Source organism: Rhinopithecus bieti, unplaced genomic scaffold (assembly GCF_001698545.2).
Source record: "Rhinopithecus bieti isolate Rb0 unplaced genomic scaffold, ASM169854v2 scaffold_5889, whole genome shotgun sequence".
In the NCBI taxonomy this organism is placed as follows: domain Eukaryota; kingdom Metazoa; phylum Chordata; class Mammalia; order Primates; family Cercopithecidae; genus Rhinopithecus; species Rhinopithecus bieti.
In genome coordinates this window covers 1,097,339-1,114,363 of record NW_016805277.1, presented here as the reverse complement: position 1 = coordinate 1,114,363, position 17,025 = coordinate 1,097,339, and the positions used below count along the sequence as shown (strand labels likewise).

At 52.2% G+C, this 17,025-nt stretch overlaps 1 protein-coding gene across 11 annotated transcripts in view; it reads left to right on the top strand.

Annotated features, from left to right (window-relative positions):
• Positions 1 to 17,025, top strand: part of JADE2 (jade family PHD finger 2) — a 59,473-nt gene that overhangs the window by 24,104 nt on the left and 18,344 nt on the right. For all 11 annotated transcript variants that reach the window (XM_017871971.1, XM_017871965.1, XM_017871972.1 and 8 more), the window contains 5 exons: positions 5,598 to 5,755; positions 11,931 to 12,091; positions 12,830 to 13,041; positions 14,278 to 14,445; positions 16,580 to 16,696. In XM_017871971.1, the coding sequence (XP_017727460.1) occupies positions 5,598 to 5,755; positions 11,931 to 12,091; positions 12,830 to 13,041; positions 14,278 to 14,445; positions 16,580 to 16,696 (816 nt within the window). The remainder of the gene's footprint in view (positions 1 to 5,597; positions 5,756 to 11,930; positions 12,092 to 12,829; positions 13,042 to 14,277; positions 14,446 to 16,579; positions 16,697 to 17,025) is intronic.

Sequence of the window (17,025 nt, the reverse complement as noted above, 5' to 3'; positions counted from 1 at the left end):
ATATATATATATATATATATAATTACACAAGTAATTATATTTTGTAGTGTGATAACTGCTGGAGCTTTTCTCTTCAGTAACTAAATTTCCTCTTGGTACCTCTTAGTTTGAAATACTCTGTGATACAGTAATTCCCCCCTTGAGAAAAGGAAGCAGAGAACCAAGGTCCCAGGATGAAATGTCCAAATCATAGCTACAAATCTTGAGATTGTATATTAAACCTTGTAGCCTGGTGTCTGCTAGCCATGTGGTTAGTGCACAGTGAAAGTTGCCTTTTGTCATTGTCTTTATTTGCTTTTGGAGGTCACTCACGCTCTGCCTTCTTGCAGAGTTCTTCCTAGGGAAATACATACAGAAAGCTAGACTTTTGAATGGTTGTGATCTGCAGTCTCAGAAAAAGACATGAAGGCAAAACCATGTGACATGTTTCTGGAGCAGTGTCCCTGCATCTGGTCAGAGCAGTCTTTAGCCCCCTCCAGGGCTACATTGGCACCCCTAGCACTCAGATGGGTTATTCAATTAGAGTTTGAGGCCTTTAAACATTTCTTCATACTGTTTGAAGAAGCTACAATTAACATCTCCCAAGCAGCTCAGCAGAACTTGGTTGCTAGGCAGCAGACCTTTAAAGACAATTTGTCAATTTCTGCCAAAAGAGAGAAAAGTAGTAAACATTCACATTCTAAGAAAATTGCTTGTTTTCCAGCTTCCAACTTTCTTGCCACAGCAAGGCTTCTCGTTCATCAGTGTCCATTTTATTCTTTATTTAGTTTTCATAAATCATTCAAAGGAGTTTTAGGAGAATGTTTAAGCCTTTTTCAGGCCTACCTCCTGGAAATTCAACACAAAATGATGTTTAGGTTACAATTGGCTGCCATATTTGTGGGCAGTTTTTATATAAATGCACAGAGGCTCCTTTGGAAGGCATGGAGTACCCAGCTGTAGTCTTGGACAGCAACCAAAGAAGGAGGTGGCTGGCTCATGGAAGGATCTTGAGTCATTCAAGATTTCTCAGCACCTAGCATGTGCCAGGCCCTGCTTGCACTGCTGGGCTCCAGCCCTGCGGCTCAGCCAGACCTCACTGAGCTCCCCTTCTAGTGGGGAAGACATGGCAAAAAAACCAGGAGATTCTAATACAGGGGCTGTAGAACTTCAGACAAAGCCCACAACCCAGCCTAGGATTGGGGAAGGCTTCCTAGAGCAGATGTGGGCTGGACTGAGACCTTAAGGATGAAGTGTGCCAGCTTTACTCTGGCAAGGGAGTAGTGTCCCAGGCAGCGTTCTCCCGTGTGCAAAGGGTTAAAAGTGCTTGGGAGACTGCAAGTGTATCCATGTGGTCACAGGGCCCCATTGGCTCTGCAGTTCAGTCTGGGCATAGTGGGAGGACAATGGAGAGCCACTGGAGGCCTCGGAACTTGCAAAGACGGCCGTCGGATTTGCGTATTTCAACCCTTGGAGAAGTCACCTGATTTGGCTTCGATTTAACTCAAGGGCATTAGGCAGTGAGCACATGGCCAAAAGGGGCAGGGAGAGCTGGATGGCTCAGGAGTTGTGTTGGCCTGGGTTCACTTGCCACTTCCAGTGCGTACACCTTGGGTGGGTGATTTAACTAACCCGAGTCCCAGGTTTCTCAACTGTAAAATCGGGATGATGGTAGTACTTACCTCACAGAGTGGGTGGAGGGGCTAATAATAGATTAATTCAGGAACAGCCCTTACACTGTCACTCTGCACACAGTCTCTCCAAGTGTGGGCTGACACCGTTATGACAGTGCTGCCCTCCCTGTGTGTCCATGATTCCCGCCTGCTAGAGCCCTTAGTGTCCAGTCTGCCACCTGCTCTCTGTGTGACCCAGGATGAAACATGAAACTCTCTTGGAATGAGACTCTTTTGTCTTCCCTGAATCTCCCTAACTGTAGTGGGAAGGGACTCTGAAGTTGACCCTGGGAGCCCTTCCTGCTGTGAGTTCTCAGTGCCAGGCCTGGTTCTGGGTCTGGACCATGTCTTCCCAGCTGGTGTCACCGGTGGGACACTCTGGTCTCACCCACTCCACCCTGGGCTGAATGCTGGTCCTTGAGCTTAAAGCCCAGCAGAACAAAGGCTGCCTGTTGCTCAGAGGCGCTTGTTCAGGTCCATGTGGTTGGGGATTTTGGCCACTGGGTTTATCCATGAGGTATCTCACCCTGTTCATGGGGGTTCAGAAAGCACTGCCAGGAGCCCGCTAGGGGCCTCAGATTCATCAGATAATTCCCCGGGGAGGCCCTCGTATTCAGTGCCAGGCACTGAGAATATAGCCGACAGCAGGATGAGGCATGCCAGGGGAGATGACAAGAAACCAGCAACATGAGTCGACTAGGTACTTTTCAGGAGTGTAAGTGCTGGAAAGAAAATGGGGTGAGATGGAAAGTGGCTCAGTCAGGCAGTCGGCACTCCCTCAGTTGGTGATCAGGAAGGAATCCCCAAGGAGACAACAGTTAAGTTACAGCCCAGGGCCGGGCGCGGTGGCTCACGCCAGTAATCCCAACACTTTAGAAGGCTGAGGCAGGCGGATCACTTGAGGTCAGGAGTTCAAGACCAGCCTGGCCAACATGGTGAAACCCCGTCTCTATTAAAAATATAAAAACTAAGCTAGGTGCGGGTGGCTCACACCTGTAATCCCAGCACTTTGGGAGGCCAAGATGGGTGGATCACTTGAGGTCAGGAGTTCGAGACCAGCCTGGCCAACATGGTGAAACCCCGTATTAAAAATACAAAAATTAGCCATGCGAGGTGGCAGGTACCTGTAATCCCAGCTACTTGGGAGGCTGAGGCAGAAGAATCGTTTGAACCCAGGAGGCGGAGGTTGCAGTGAACCGAGATTGTGTACCTGCACTCCAGCCTGGGCAACAGAGCAAGACTGTCTCAAAAAAAAAGGAAAAACAGTTACAGCCCAGGATGAGAGAAGAGCAAAAGCTTTCTAACCCACCTGTGCCTCTTTGGAGGGCACATAGTGACACTGGGCTATTGTAGGGTTGATTTCTAGGGCAGGATGATGCACTGTCCCAAGTGGGTGGTTCTCCATGGCTTCAGAGCATCAGGGCTTGGGAGGATGCAGCACTTGGCTTGCTTGGGTGGGGAGAACTTTGAGGCAGTTATGAATCACTTTGGGGTCAGTTCTTCCTTGCCAGGTCCTGTGCTGGGGCCCATAGGGAAATAACCCAGCCCCAGCCTTGCTGAGCTCAGCAGTCTCCAGAGGCCTTCTCTGGCATGGGCGCCTACTGAAGGGCCCCCTAAAAGCACCCAGTGCCTGAGTGTGCCCTCTTGCATTAGCTTTCTTACTACTTGCTAATAAGATATGCAGATTACCAGGGCTGTGAAATCTTAGCCACATTCCATCTTCTGTTTAATTAGCATTTAATTGTAATCTGGTTTTAATTTTTTCACACTGGCATCCTAATTAAATGTTAGGGTGTTAGTCCTAACAATTAAATTATATTGCCAAGTAGAGTCTTCAAGAAACTTGACCTTTTTCAAGCCAGGGCTGTCTCCAGCTAGATGCAGATGTTAATTAGATTTTGCAAGATGCTGCTTCCAGGCCCCTCAGTCCACCCATTTCACTGTTCTCCTTGTGGTTATGGACCTAGATTCAAATGAGGCGCACATAGCAGGCAGAGGTTACCACTGAATCTGTCTATCATGAGCCTACGGAAGGCTGAGTGAACTGACTTAGCCCTGGGCACAGCAGTGGATGCTGACTTTTCCAGCGATGAATGTGGGGTTGGAGTTTGGTCTGAGGCCTGGAGTACTCCTTGAAGTGGTGTCTCTTGTCTCAGTGATGTGAGTTCTTTAACTTGTGATTCTCAAATGACGACGATCACTGGGAAAGTTGGTACCTGAACAAGTCACATGGTGTCTAGAGGTGGCACCACATTCCACAATAGCGCTGTGTGGGGGGATCACAGCGGGATCAGGTGACTGGGGCAGGAGGCGTTGCCAGTACCAGCTGGGGCAGAGTTTAGAGCTTGTTCTGAGGTGGAATTGGGGTGGAGGTGGGAGCAACAGACTAAACTCTGGGAAGAGCAGTTTGTCCCAAGTGAGCACGTGCTCGGGGTGTGACCACTCGCGGCTTTGCTCTGAGGAGTTTGGATGGGCTCGATTAAGAAGGAAGACAACCCTGTCCTTCCTGCCTTTCTATCTGCCCCCCGACACACAAAGCCCCTGTCGAGTTAGGAGAGTGTCCTTGTTCTTGAGGGACCTTGGAAGTCTCAGCTCATGTGAAGCCACTATCTAGGCTGCCCTAAGCCCCGGCCATCCCCCGGCTGTTTGCATAAGGTTTGCAGAAGGCCTTTCCTGGGATTGGCACCCTGTGGTGTTTTACACCTCCACTTGTGCCTGTGGGTGCAGAAAGATAACATGATTGTGAACCTCCAGTGGAAATGTCTTGAACAGTCACGTAATGGCAGTATTTTTTTAAAATTTTATTTATTTATTTTGTTTTTATTTTTTGAGACAGGGACTCACTGTCACTCAGGCTGGAGTGCAGTGGTGCAGTGATGGCTCACTGCAGGCTTAACCTCCTGGGCTCAAGCAGTCCTTCCATCTCAACCTCCAGAGTAGCTGGGACCCCAGACATGTGCCACCACACCCAACTCCTTTTTTTATTTTTTGTAAATACGAGGTTTCACCATGTTGCCCAGACTTATCTCAAAATCCTGGGTTCAAGCAGCCCTCCCTCCTCAGCCTCCCACAGTGCTGAGATTACAGGTGTGAGCCACATTGCCTGGCCCTTTTTTTAAAATTCTTTAATTTTTTTTTTTTTTTTTGAGGCAGAGTCTCGCTCTGCGGCCCAGGCTGGAGTGCAGTGGCCGGATCTCAGCTCACTGCAAGCTCCGCCTCCCGGGTTCACGCCATTCTCCTGCCTCAGCCTCCGGAGTAGCTGGGACTACAGGCGCCCGCCACCTCGCCTGGCTAGTTTTTTGTATTTTAGTAGAGACGGGGTTTCACCATGTTCACCAGGATGGTCTCGATCTCCTGACCTCGTGATCCGCCTGTCTCGGCCTCCCAAAGTGCTGGGATTACAGGCTTGAGCCACCGCGCCCGGCCAAAATTCTTTAATTTTTAAATGTTTTTAGAGGCAGGATCTTCCTGTGTTGCCCAGGCTGTCTTGAACTCCTGGCCTAAAGCAATCCTCTCACCTCAGCCTCCCAAACTGTTGGGATTACAGGCATGAGCCACCACACCTGGCCATCAGTATTGCTTTCACATTAGCCTTTCTGTTCTCTGAGGCTTTCCTCTTTTTATTTTGATTTTTGCCTTTCTCTGCCAGTCTTTCTCTTTCTCTCGTAGGTCCACTCCCATCTTTCCCTCAAACTCTGTCCTTTCATAGGTCAGAGCAATGTGAATTCAGTTCATTACATTTATGGAACATCTACTGTGTGCAAAGCATGTGCAGGGTTCAGAGCTGTGTTATTTATTGTGCTGATTGCTTTTATGTCATCTTATTTGTAAGTGCGCAGGCAGAATGCCCACTTGAGTTGCATGTATCTGCGTCTTCCTCTGGCCTGTGGGGTAGACTGCCCTGAGGCAGTCTGAAGTCACTCTCTCCCCTCTTGCCCCTCACAGGTTTTCCGGACAGACTTGATCACAGCCATGAAGATCCCGGACTCATACCAGCTCAGCCCGGATGACTACTACATCCTGGCAGACCCATGGCGACAGGAATGGGAGAAAGGTGTGCAGGTGCCCGCTGGGGCAGAGGCCATCCCAGAGCCCGTGGTGAGGTGAGCCAGGCAGCCCAGGCTAGGGGGCCATTGGAACAGGGGAGGAAGGGGAGGCTGCTTTCCAGGTAGGTGACCTGCCAGTCCTGGAATTCCTTTCTAGTCCATCTCTATTCTGTATTCCATTCCTTTGTCCAACAAACCATTGAAATGTTCCAGAAATACTGGCAGTTTACCTGAGAGGCTAGGGGATTGGACTCGAGCTTGGCTGTAGAGCCAGAATGCTTGCGTTCATGTTGCCACTCATATTCAGTGTGGCCTTAGACCATAAATGTAATCTCTCTGGGCCTCAGTTTCCTTATCTATGAAATTGGAATGCGTAAGAATAACAATAACTAACCTACTCATGTAGTTGTAATGTTGAGATAATGGAATGAAATGACGCATGGAAGGCACTTGGCACCAGGCCTGGCACACAGCAAGCACTTTGTAATGTCAATCCAAACTGGGCCCCAAAGCGGTTCTTTTTTCTTTCTTCTTTAGAGACAGGGTCTTACTCTGTCCCCCAGGCTGGACTGCAGTGGTACAATCTTGGCCCACTGCAGCCTTGACTTCCTAGGTTCAAGCAGTCCTCCCACCTCAGCCTCCCAAGTAGCTAGGACTACAAGCTCAGGCCACCACGCCCAGCTAATTATCATGTTTTGTGTAGAGATGGGGATTTGCCATGTTGCCCAGGCTAGTCTTGAACTCCTGGGCTCAAGTGATCTGTCCACCACCTTGGCCAGCCTCCCAAAGTGCTGGGACTGCAGGCAGCTGTAAGTCACCGGGTCTGGCCTTTTTTTTGAGACAAGTTCTCACTCTGTTACCCAGGCTGGAGTGCAGTGGTGCAATCTCAGCTCACTGCGGCCTCGACCTCCCAGCCTCAAGTGATCTTCCCACCATAGGCACATGCCACCACACGTGGCTAATTTTTTTGATTGTTGGTAGAGACAGGGTCTTGCTCTGTTGCTCAGGCTGGTCTCTAACTCCTGGGCTCAAGCAGCTCTCCTGCCTCAGCCTCCCAAAGTGCTGGGATTACAGGCATGGGCTACCATGCCTGGTGCCAAAGCAGTTCTGATCAGGGAAATCTCCAGACTTTTCACTAGTCTTTAAGAGAGAGATAGGCCGGGCGCGGTGGCTCAAGCCTGTAATCCCAGCACTTTGGGAGGCCGAGACGGGCGGATCACGAGGTCAGGAGATCGAGACCATCCTGGCTAATACGGTGAAACCCCGTCTCTACTAAAAAATACAAAAAACTAGCCGGGCGACGAGGNAATAAGAAAAACACTAAAATATTCATGCCTTTAAGTCTAAAATTGAAGACTGTTCAAAAAGTTTGTTTTAGTAAATATACATTTTAAATTTTCATTTTATAAAACACTGAAGCATAAACTCTGCAAGGTTATTCTGAAATGCAACATTTTAATTTTCTATTCACTTTTATTTATTTGTTTTTATTATTATTATTATTATTTTCTTGAGACAGAGTTTTGCTCTTGTTGTCCAGGTTAGAGTGCAATGGTGCAATCTCAGCTCACTGCAACCTCCGACTCCCGGGTTCAAGCAATTCTCCTGCCTCAGCCTCCCAAGTAACTGGGATTACAGGTGCGTGCCACCATGCCCAGCTAATTTTTTGTATTTTTAGTAGAGATGGGGTTTTACCGTGTTAGCCAGGACGGTCTTAATCTCCTGACCTCGTGATCCGCCCATCTCGGCCTCACAAAGTGCTGGGATTACAGGCGTGAGCCACCGCGCCCGGCCTTAAGCCATGCTTTTGACTTCTTGAACCTTTTAAGGGAGTTCTTAGAGGGGGAGTCAAGTGCCTGGCATACAGCAGATGGTCAGTAAGCCATTGCTATTACAGGCCTCTGGGTAGGTTCCCCTGCCAGGGCTGGTTCAGAGATGAGTCCTCTGGGCTTTATACCCTTCTGGTCTCATGAGATGGAGAGACTTCTGGCCGCTCTTGTCAGGAGGTAGCCACATGGCCCTGGGTCTTGCCTCCAGCTATGGAGTTCAGCCAAGTGCTTCTTTATGCAACCTGGGAAACCCTCCAAGTCATGTCTCAGGGCAGAGGGGTCTTGTGTCCTGGCCTCCCCCACCCACCAGTCTGCCTGGTCTGGGCAGCTTGGGTTTTTGGCCGTCTACTCCTGGCCTTGGCAACCTCGTGGCTCTTGCTCGATCCCATGTAGACCAGGCCCGGGGCAAAGATCACAGCTGTTACCTCCCTTGACGTCGGCACCCTCGTTTCCTGGCAGCTGCAGCTATGATTGGATCATAGGCACAGCAGACTCGAAGCACCAATAGGGTGCTCTGTGGGGATTGGAAGGGGAGGGGCAGGCAATCCTGCTCCAGTGACTCCTGATGGCTGAGTGTTTATTAACACTTGTCTGGGGCCTTCTGAGAATCAGGGGGTGCCCCAGGCCTCTCCAGAAGTGAGAATATGTATGCCAGGTCACTGCCACAAGTACCAGTGCGCAGGATGATGGGGGAAGGGCAGGCCACCAGGTGGGCAGAGCGAGGTCAGTCTTGATTAAGCTTGGCCCAGCGGTCTGTCCTCTCTACTTGATGTCAGTGTCAGTTGGTTCCGGAAACATCTCCTGGCCTGGGTAATTAATTGCAGATGCTTCCATACCAGTAGCTTGGCTTCAGTCTCCCTGTAGGGTGCTTTATCTGTTGACATCAAGAGGAGAGCACGTGTTCCAGCTGCTTTGGCTTTACGAGGTGCATTCCCAGCATAGGCATGGCTGTGCTAAGCTGACGTGAGCCAGGAGCTCCTGGCCCGTCCGTGATCTTTGGAGAGGATGGACTGGGGGTGAGGAGGTGCTCTTTTAGATTCATCTCCACGCCTCTTCTGCCGCTGTCTCCCTCTAGCCACTCCATCCTCCTGGCACCTCCCACTGCGCAACCCTCATCTGGAAGGCTGCCTGGTAGCCGCCAGGGTCAGAATTGTTAGAGAAACCCTGTTCTTGAGGACTTGCTGTGCTGAGCCTGTGTTCGTCTTTTCATTTAACAATCATATTAGCTTTACAAACTACATATAATTGTCCCCATCTTATAGATGAGGAAGTTGGGAAATTCTGGGGAATTCCCTGCAGGGCCACCGGGCCTAGTGGGCTGGGCCAGGAAATCAGAGGCCCCGGGAACAAGCCCTGGGCTGCCCCGTGAGGCCCAGAGACAGAGCGCTGTGCCCCCGTCATCCCGGCAGGCTGTTTCTGGCTGCCCTCCCCCAGCTGCCACCCCAGGCCCCCTCTGTCCCTTCCTCCCTGGCCTTTGGGTGGGTCTGCCCACCTCGTGGTCTGAAATCTGTCTGAACAATGAGCACTTGTCTCGCCCTTCTCCAGACTGAATTGAGTGAGGGCCTGTCCTGTCCCTCACTGTGGCCAGAAGTCTCAGCCAGGGCAGAACCGACCTCTGGTGTGTGTCTGGTCTTCTGGGGTAAAGACCCCCTCCCCTCCCGTAGATCCCAGCCAGCTGATGCCCTCCTCTCAGCTGACCTCCATCCTCCTGGCTACAGCTGAGGGTGAGGCCTTGGCCTAGGGTCAGGTCAGTCCACGCCTGGTAGGAGAACTTCCTTCAGAGCCAGAGCCGGAAGGGGGCACGCAGATGAAGAGGAGAGACCCAGGAAACACAACAGATACCTTGTGGTGTGAGTCCCTTCACCCTGACTCTGCAGAAGGAGCACAGTGATCCTGATCCCAAGAGGCTTGGCCAGGTGGCCGCCGACCAGTCAAGCAGATGTGGGTAGTTACGCCAGGAAGTGGTGGGCATCCGGACACCCCCACTCAGCATGTGCTTAGGGCACAATCAAAGCCGTTCACAACCAAATTACAGGCTGCATTTTTAAAAGAATGTGTTTATTCAAGTAACAGTTTCACGGGGAAAGGCAGAATTGTGTTGGACTGAGGGTATTAGTATGGCTTCCATATGGAATCACCTGTTAGTGTGGGGTGCGGCCATACCGTGATCACGACCTAGGATCTGCCTTCATTTGGGCCTCTTGTGTGGGAAAGGTGGTGCCAAGCCCCTTCCCCTTCTCTGTGCCCCTTCGACCTCACATAGGCCTTCCTCCTGGCTTGGAGGCCATTCTCTCTCTTGGCCTGGGCCCCTGCCTCCCCGTCTCCTTCATCCTTCCTGCCCTTTTTGCTGACACTGGGTGTGGTGTTGGGGAAGCCCAGGAGCCCTCACCACAGCTCTGCCATGTCTCTGTGCCATCTAAAGCCCTGCCCCTCCCTCCCTGTCAGCGCTGAGTCACAGCTTCTGGCAGCCTTGCCCCCGACCCCAGGATGCCTCTCAAGTAAGGGGCCTCTCCACCCTGGCAGAGCTGGCCAGATGGAGGCCAGGCTTCGAAGCAATAACCATAGCAACCAGTGGGGGGTGGGAAGAGCTGGCTTTTTGAACTGGCATCAGGAACTGAGGGGCAGCACACAGCGGAGCCAAAAGGAAACTATGCCCTCCTGAGGCAAAATGCCCTCTATATTCCATTTCAGGACAGCGGTAACATCCCAAGGTCTCAACACACATATACACACACAAACACACCACACATCACATAACACACACACACATCACAACACATACACACACATCACACAACACATACACACACATCACACAAAACACACATACACCACACATACCACATGCACACACACATCACACAACACATACACACACCCCACACACCCCACATCACACACACACATCACACAACACGTACACTCACACCATACACACACCTCACACATCACATAAAACACACACCCCACACCACACACACACACACACACACACACGCAGTGGTTACTGTGTGCCAGACACTTTCCTAAGAGCTTTGCAAACATTAATCCATTTAATCCTCTCACCAACCACATAAGGTAGACATTATTACTATTATTATTTTTGAGACAGAGCTTTGCTCTTGTTGCTTGGGCTGGAGTGCAGTGGCGCGATCTCTGCTCACCATAGCCTCCACCTCCCAGGTTCAAGCGATTCTTCTGCCTCAGCCTTCTAAGTAGCTGGAATTACAGGCATACACCACCACGCCTGGGTAATTTTGTAGTTTTAGTAGAGATGGGGTTTCTCCATGCTGGTCAGGCTGGTCTCGAACTCCCGACCTCAGGTGATCCACCTGCCTTGGCCTCCCAAAGTGCTGGGATTACAGGCGTGAGCCACCGCGCCCAGCCTGGTACTATTATTATTGACCCATTTTGGGGGATGGGAACACTGGGGCCCAGAGAAGTTGAGTGGCTTCCCCAGAGTCACACAGTAAGTGGTGAAGCTGGACTTTGAGTCCACACCCTGCGGCCAGGCCTTTCCAAGCTGCCTCAGCAGCAGAGCTGTGGCCGCAAAGGTGGGCTGAGCTGGGAAGGGATCCTGGGACTGCAGCAGGCAGGATTCTTTGTATCCAAGGGATTTGACTTCCGTCTTGGTCGTGGGGCTGGGTAACACTATGTAGCAGGACACTCACTGCTCACATGACATTGTGTCTGGGAGAAGGGCAAGGTGGCATGTGGACCTTTGTCTGGAAAGGGTCACCCTAGGCCGCAGCTGGGTAACCAGGTAGGGCTCCTCCTTATCTCAGAGGAGAGGTGGCCTCAGTTGTGCTCAAGTCAATGGGGTTTTCAGGCTATTGGTAAAAAGGGGGCTTGGGCTTCTGGGAGTATGTAGACAACCCCTGCCTTGTCCGCAGCCTTGAGGGGTATGCTCAAGGACCCGGAGTCCAGCTGGCACTACCTCACTTGTTGCTGACACAGGCCATTGCCCATGACGGCACATAGGACACCTCCTACAGGCCCTAGCAGGGTTAGATCCAGGCCACAGGGCTTTAGCTAAGGCCCAGCTACCCTGAAGGGAGGAAGTGGATGAACCCTGGGCAGGTGGGTGTTTATAGGGTGAGCAAGGCTGTGGATCAGCCGTGACTCCCATCCCTTACTGTGCCCTACTGCCCTTTGGGTCTTCTGTGTGCTGCCTGTTCATCCACTCAGTCTCTGAGTCACCCTCAGAGACTCATCTGAGTCTCCGCAGGGTGGGCAGATGGTGGAGGAAGAAATGAAGGATGGGGTGGAAGGAGGTGGGCCCTGTGTGGCATCAAAGCACACTTGTCCATCGGCTCCTGAGCTGGACTGGTCAGCTCCCTGGAGCCCCTAGGGCAGCAGGCTGAGGGCCCCTCCCTTCATGACATTTTGTCTTGATTTTCTAGGATCCTCCCGCCGCTGGAAGGCCCCGCTGCCCAGGCATCCCCGAGCAGCACCACGCTTGGTGAGGGCTCCCAGCCTGATTGGCCAGGGGGCAGCCGCTATGACCTGGACGAGATTGATGCCTACTGGCTGGAGCTGATCAACTCGGAGCTTAAGCAGATGGGTAGGTGACCAGTGCATTAAGAATGGGATCAGGGCAGGGCAGGGAGGGTTTTCTCCCCATCCCAAGAGGGGCAGTGGCCCAGGCATGGATCTGGAGGGAGTGTCCATACTGCATTACTGAATGGTGACCTGACTGGTTAGTGTCTCTGTGCCTCCTGAAGTTTCTGCAGCTGTCAGGTGGGGGCAATAATAGCACATCAGTTGCAGGGCTGTTGGGACTATTGTGGTAAGCACGGATGTTACATGAAGAGGAAGTGAGCATGCAGGGGAGTCTAGGATGGCAAATGGGGCTGTGGTCAGGATGGCAAATGGGGCTGGGGTCAGGAGGTGTGGGCCACCTGGCTGGAGCCCACTAATGTCCCAGGAAGGACTAACTCTTCCCTATTCAGCCACACTCAGAGGTCCCCTCATACACACAGCACAAGTAGTGCCTTCTCCCATGGAGCTGGCCGCATCCCAGAGACACTTCCATGTTAATTGTACACACATGTGCCTGTGGTCACAGGCAGGCTGTCTAAAGTCAGAACACCAGGACAGGTCAGGGGCCGTTGAGATGGGATGGTCCAGACCATTCAGTTTTCAGAGGATGGAGCTGCTTCTCCCAGGTCCCACAGTGGATGGACAGAAACCCTCCCAGACATCTGCCCTGAATTCCTGCAGCTCCAGGAGCCAAGTCCTCTTCGAAGCTCAAAGGAGGCTGGGCTCTTAACACCACCACGCCCTGCTGTCCTCCTCACAGAGAGGCCGGAGCTGGATGAGCTGACATTAGAGCGTGTGCTGGAGGAACTGGAGACCCTGTGCCACCAGAATATGGCCAGGGCCATCGAGACGCAGGAGGGGCTGGGCATCGAGTACGACGAGGATGTTGTCTGTGACGTGTGTCGCTCTCCTGAGGGCGAGGATGGCAACGAGATGGTCTTCTGTGACAAGTGCAACGTCTGTGTGCATCAGGTGGGCAGACCCGCCAGTCACCCTCACCCGTGCCATGTATACACATACTGCCTGGCAGGGCCCCACTTGGCTTTCCAGAGGCACTGTGGGCAGAGGCCCTTAAGAAGGAGCAGGAAGGGAATGGTGAGGGTGCTTCGTGGTGCCATGTGCACCCAGGGCCCCTTGGCTTAGACCTGCCAGCCAGACTCAAGCCAAAGCCCGTTGGCTTTCTGCCCTCTCCCATCAGCCTCCGTCAGACCGTCTCCTCCTTGCGCCCTGTCCCTTCCCCTCCTCTTCTGCTCCTCATGTCCTGAATTTACTAAAAGCAGCCCACTGTGACCGAGAGCAAAGCTGCCAGATTTCAAATTGTGGCTCTGCCCTTCACAAGCTATGTAACTTTAGGCAAGCTTTATAACCTCTCTGGGCCTGTGTTTTCTCGATTATGCATAAATAAGAGTGGATTGTTACACGGATTAAATTGTTTACTGTGCGTCTTTGCTTAGAACAGTCTAGTAAGGGCTATACGTATTTGTCACCATTACTGGATTTGTGTGCCAGTGCAGCCTGGCCAGGCTCCCCTTGGTTTGGGGCCCAAGGCTGTAGGTCTTGAGTATCTCTGGGCCTTGACTGCAGACCTGACTGGGACCTGGCGGACCCACTCTGGCCCTGATTTTGAGGCTGCTCGTATGCACCATCACTGGAGTAGACCCCGGGGAGCTCAGAGGTAGGGACTTCGCCGGACTGGCAGGTAGGTGGGCAGTGCAAGTCTCATATAAACAAACACATCCCTTATACCTAGCAGCTCTTAGGTTCATGTGTCTCACCCAAGCCATAGAGGGGTGCAGCCCTCCTCATGGGTCCCTGTGTAAGAAATATGAGGGCTCTGGGACTTGTTTTCAGGAAGTACACACCCAATTTTGTATTCAACTTAAGGGGATTCTCGAACCCTCCTGAAGTCCATTGCTGGTTAGGAACCTCTGGCTAAAGTGACTTTCCTCCCAGCAGAGGGCAGACCTGAACCCTTTCACAGAGGACTGAAATGGTGACATTTCAGGCATACAAACAGGCCAAGGAGGGCTTTCCAGGAGCCCTTCCTTCCTTCCTTGCATTGTAACTCCTCAGAAGGTGTACGTGCCAGAGGCTGGAGGCTGTATAGCAGTGTAGCACGGGGCTAGCACTGGACCAAATGCAGCTGACTGCTGACCAGACACAGATTGGCCAACTCCACTGACTCATGACCACCCTGCTCTCTCCTAGGCATGCTACGGGATCCTCAAGGTGCCCACGGGCAGCTGGCTGTGCCGGACGTGTGCCCTGGGTGTCCAGCCAAAGTGCCTGCTCTGCCCCAAGCGAGGAGGAGCCTTGAAGCCCACCAGAAGTGGGACCAAGTGGGTGCACGTCAGCTGCGCCCTATGGATTCCTGAGGTGGGTGGGCGTGGAGGTGAGGCAGCCCAAGGAATAGCCCATGGGGAAGTGGGTCTGCATGGGACTCAGGTAGCAGAGCACTGGGAAAGGAAGGTGATGGACTCACATTAAAACACTGGCATCGGCTGGGCACGGTGGCTCACGCCTGTAATCCCAGCATTTTGGGAGGCCGAGGTGGGTGGATCACCTGAGTTCAGGCGTTCAAGACCAGCCTGGCCAACATAGCAAAACCCCCTCTCTACAAAAATTAGGAGTGCGTGGTGGCAGGCACCTATAGTCCCAGCTACTCAGGAGGCAGAGGCAGGAGAATCACTTGAACCCGGAGGTGCAGGTTGCAGTGAACCAAGATCGCACCACTGCACTTCAGCCTGGGTGACAGAGTGAGTCTCCGTCTCAGAAAAAAAAACACACACACTGGGATCTCAGGTGATGGGCCAGCGAGGAATCCAGACCACAGCTATAGGGAGCTTAGCTTGTGGACTTGGACAGAGCTCAGGTGGTGAGTTCTATGAGAAAATGGGGTTATGGACCGCTAGGAGATTCAGGAGATAGGTATAAGGTCTGGACAGAAGTCAGGCAGCTGACTAGAGGGGAAAGCAGGTTGTAGGGTCCATCTAAACCTAGGCAGTGGTTCCAACCAAAGTCAAGCCACATGTTCAAAACAGAGATAAGCCAACTAACCTTAAAAGAGAATCGGGTGGGAGGCCGAGGCAGGTGGATCACTTGAGGTGAGGAGTTCAAGACCAGCCTGGCCAACATGGTGAAACCCTGTCTCTACTAAAAATACAAAAAAAAAAATTAGCTGGGCTTGGCACATGCCTGTAATCCCAGCTACTTGGGTGACTGAGGCACGAGAATCACTTGAACCCAAGAGACAGAGATTGCAGTGAACTGAGATCATGCCACTGTACTCTTGCCTGGGTGACAGAATGAGACTCCGTCTCAAAAAAAAAAGAAAAAAGAGAGAATGAATCAGGCAGTAAGCCTAAAGGGAAGTTGGCTAGTGGGTCTGCTGCTATCGCTGTGGCTAGGATGGCAGGGTGGGCGTGTTTCTGAGTCCAGGTGGGAGTGCCACCGGCAACAGGCTGGGTCCAGAGTCAGTGAGTTAGCAGAGGTCCTGGGTGCCCGGAAGGCCAGCCATTTTATTTGAAATGTGAAATGTTAAAATGCACCAGAGTTTCAGCCCCAGCCTTGCTGTGTGGACTGACTCAGATTGAGGTTCCACTCCAGTGTTGCCTGTGCCCAGAAGCAAGCCAGATGGCCCTGTCCATAAGTGGTGCTCTCCTTCCTGGGCTCCCAGTCTGAAGCCCACACTGCAGGCTTCTGTGATCACAGTTGTTTGTGTCAGCGGTAGGCACTTGCTTGCGGATCAGCATGTTGAAGACTGGGACCACCTATGAGTGTGCCCTGGGCTGGGCATGGCAGAGACAGAACCAACAGGGACTCCATCATAAAGACCCTTTGGCTCAGGACCTTTGGAGAGAATTGCTTTTTCCATCCTCAGGCATCAGCAATGGGGAGGCAAATGTGCCCTGCCTCTGGGCTGTGGGGTGGTCTCTGCCCAGTAGACTTGGGCATAGTTGTAGGCCTGTCCCCATAGGAAGGGCTCAACAAAGGCATATCCCCAGGAGAGCCCTAAAGACCTTCAAGAGGAGGTCCCACCATGAGACTTTTTCTTGGTGCCCAGAAAAATAAGTAATATAAATACAAATTGTAACAAGAACTCTGAAGATGTTATTAACAAAGGCCTGAGTGCAGAAAGGAGGGGGATCTTGCATGTACCTGTGCGCACACACCAAAACACCTCTCTGTCAAGGCCCACATAGTCGCAAGCACACACACACAGTCAACTACACATACTGATGGCACACTCACACATTCACAGACAATTTAAGATGAGTCTCAGATGAGCACACACTAACACACTCATCCAGTGGTCAGCTTGGGAGAGTCAGGAGGAATTCCGGCCTTTCAGCCATGCTTGTTTGGTGTTAGGAGGGACTTGGGATTTAGGGGCTCAGCCACTGCCCTGTCTGCCCACCACCTAGTTTCAGCAGACAAACCCCCATTTTGGAGATCCCTGGAGGCAGGCTGGGGATGAGAGGAATGATACAGCCCCCTGTGTCCTGCCCAGGTCAGCATCGGCTGCCCAGAGAAGATGGAGCCCATCACCAAGATCTCGCATATCCCAGCCAGCCGCTGGGCTCTGTCCTGCAGCCTCTGCAAGGAATGCACAGGCACCTGCATCCAGGTATGTGGACTACTTCCCCCTCCTGCTGTCAGGAGCCGGCTGAGAGAGAGGCATGCTTGGAGCCTCGAACAGCAGCTGCCACCACCCTCTCCCCTCCATGGGGCTGAAGACTGATGTGCCCCAGAGGGATGTGGGACTGGGGCCAGAGTCAGAATTGCACCTAATGGGGAGCATTTCTCCATCCTCTGGTCTTTGAGGGAGTGGGAACAGACCTGGGAAACCAAGGCTCACCACCCTATTGGAGTGCTAAGAACTCTGGCTTTCCCTGAAAGCAAGTGTCTTGGGGCTCGATGAATATATTAGCCTCACTTCTGACATTGAACTTGACA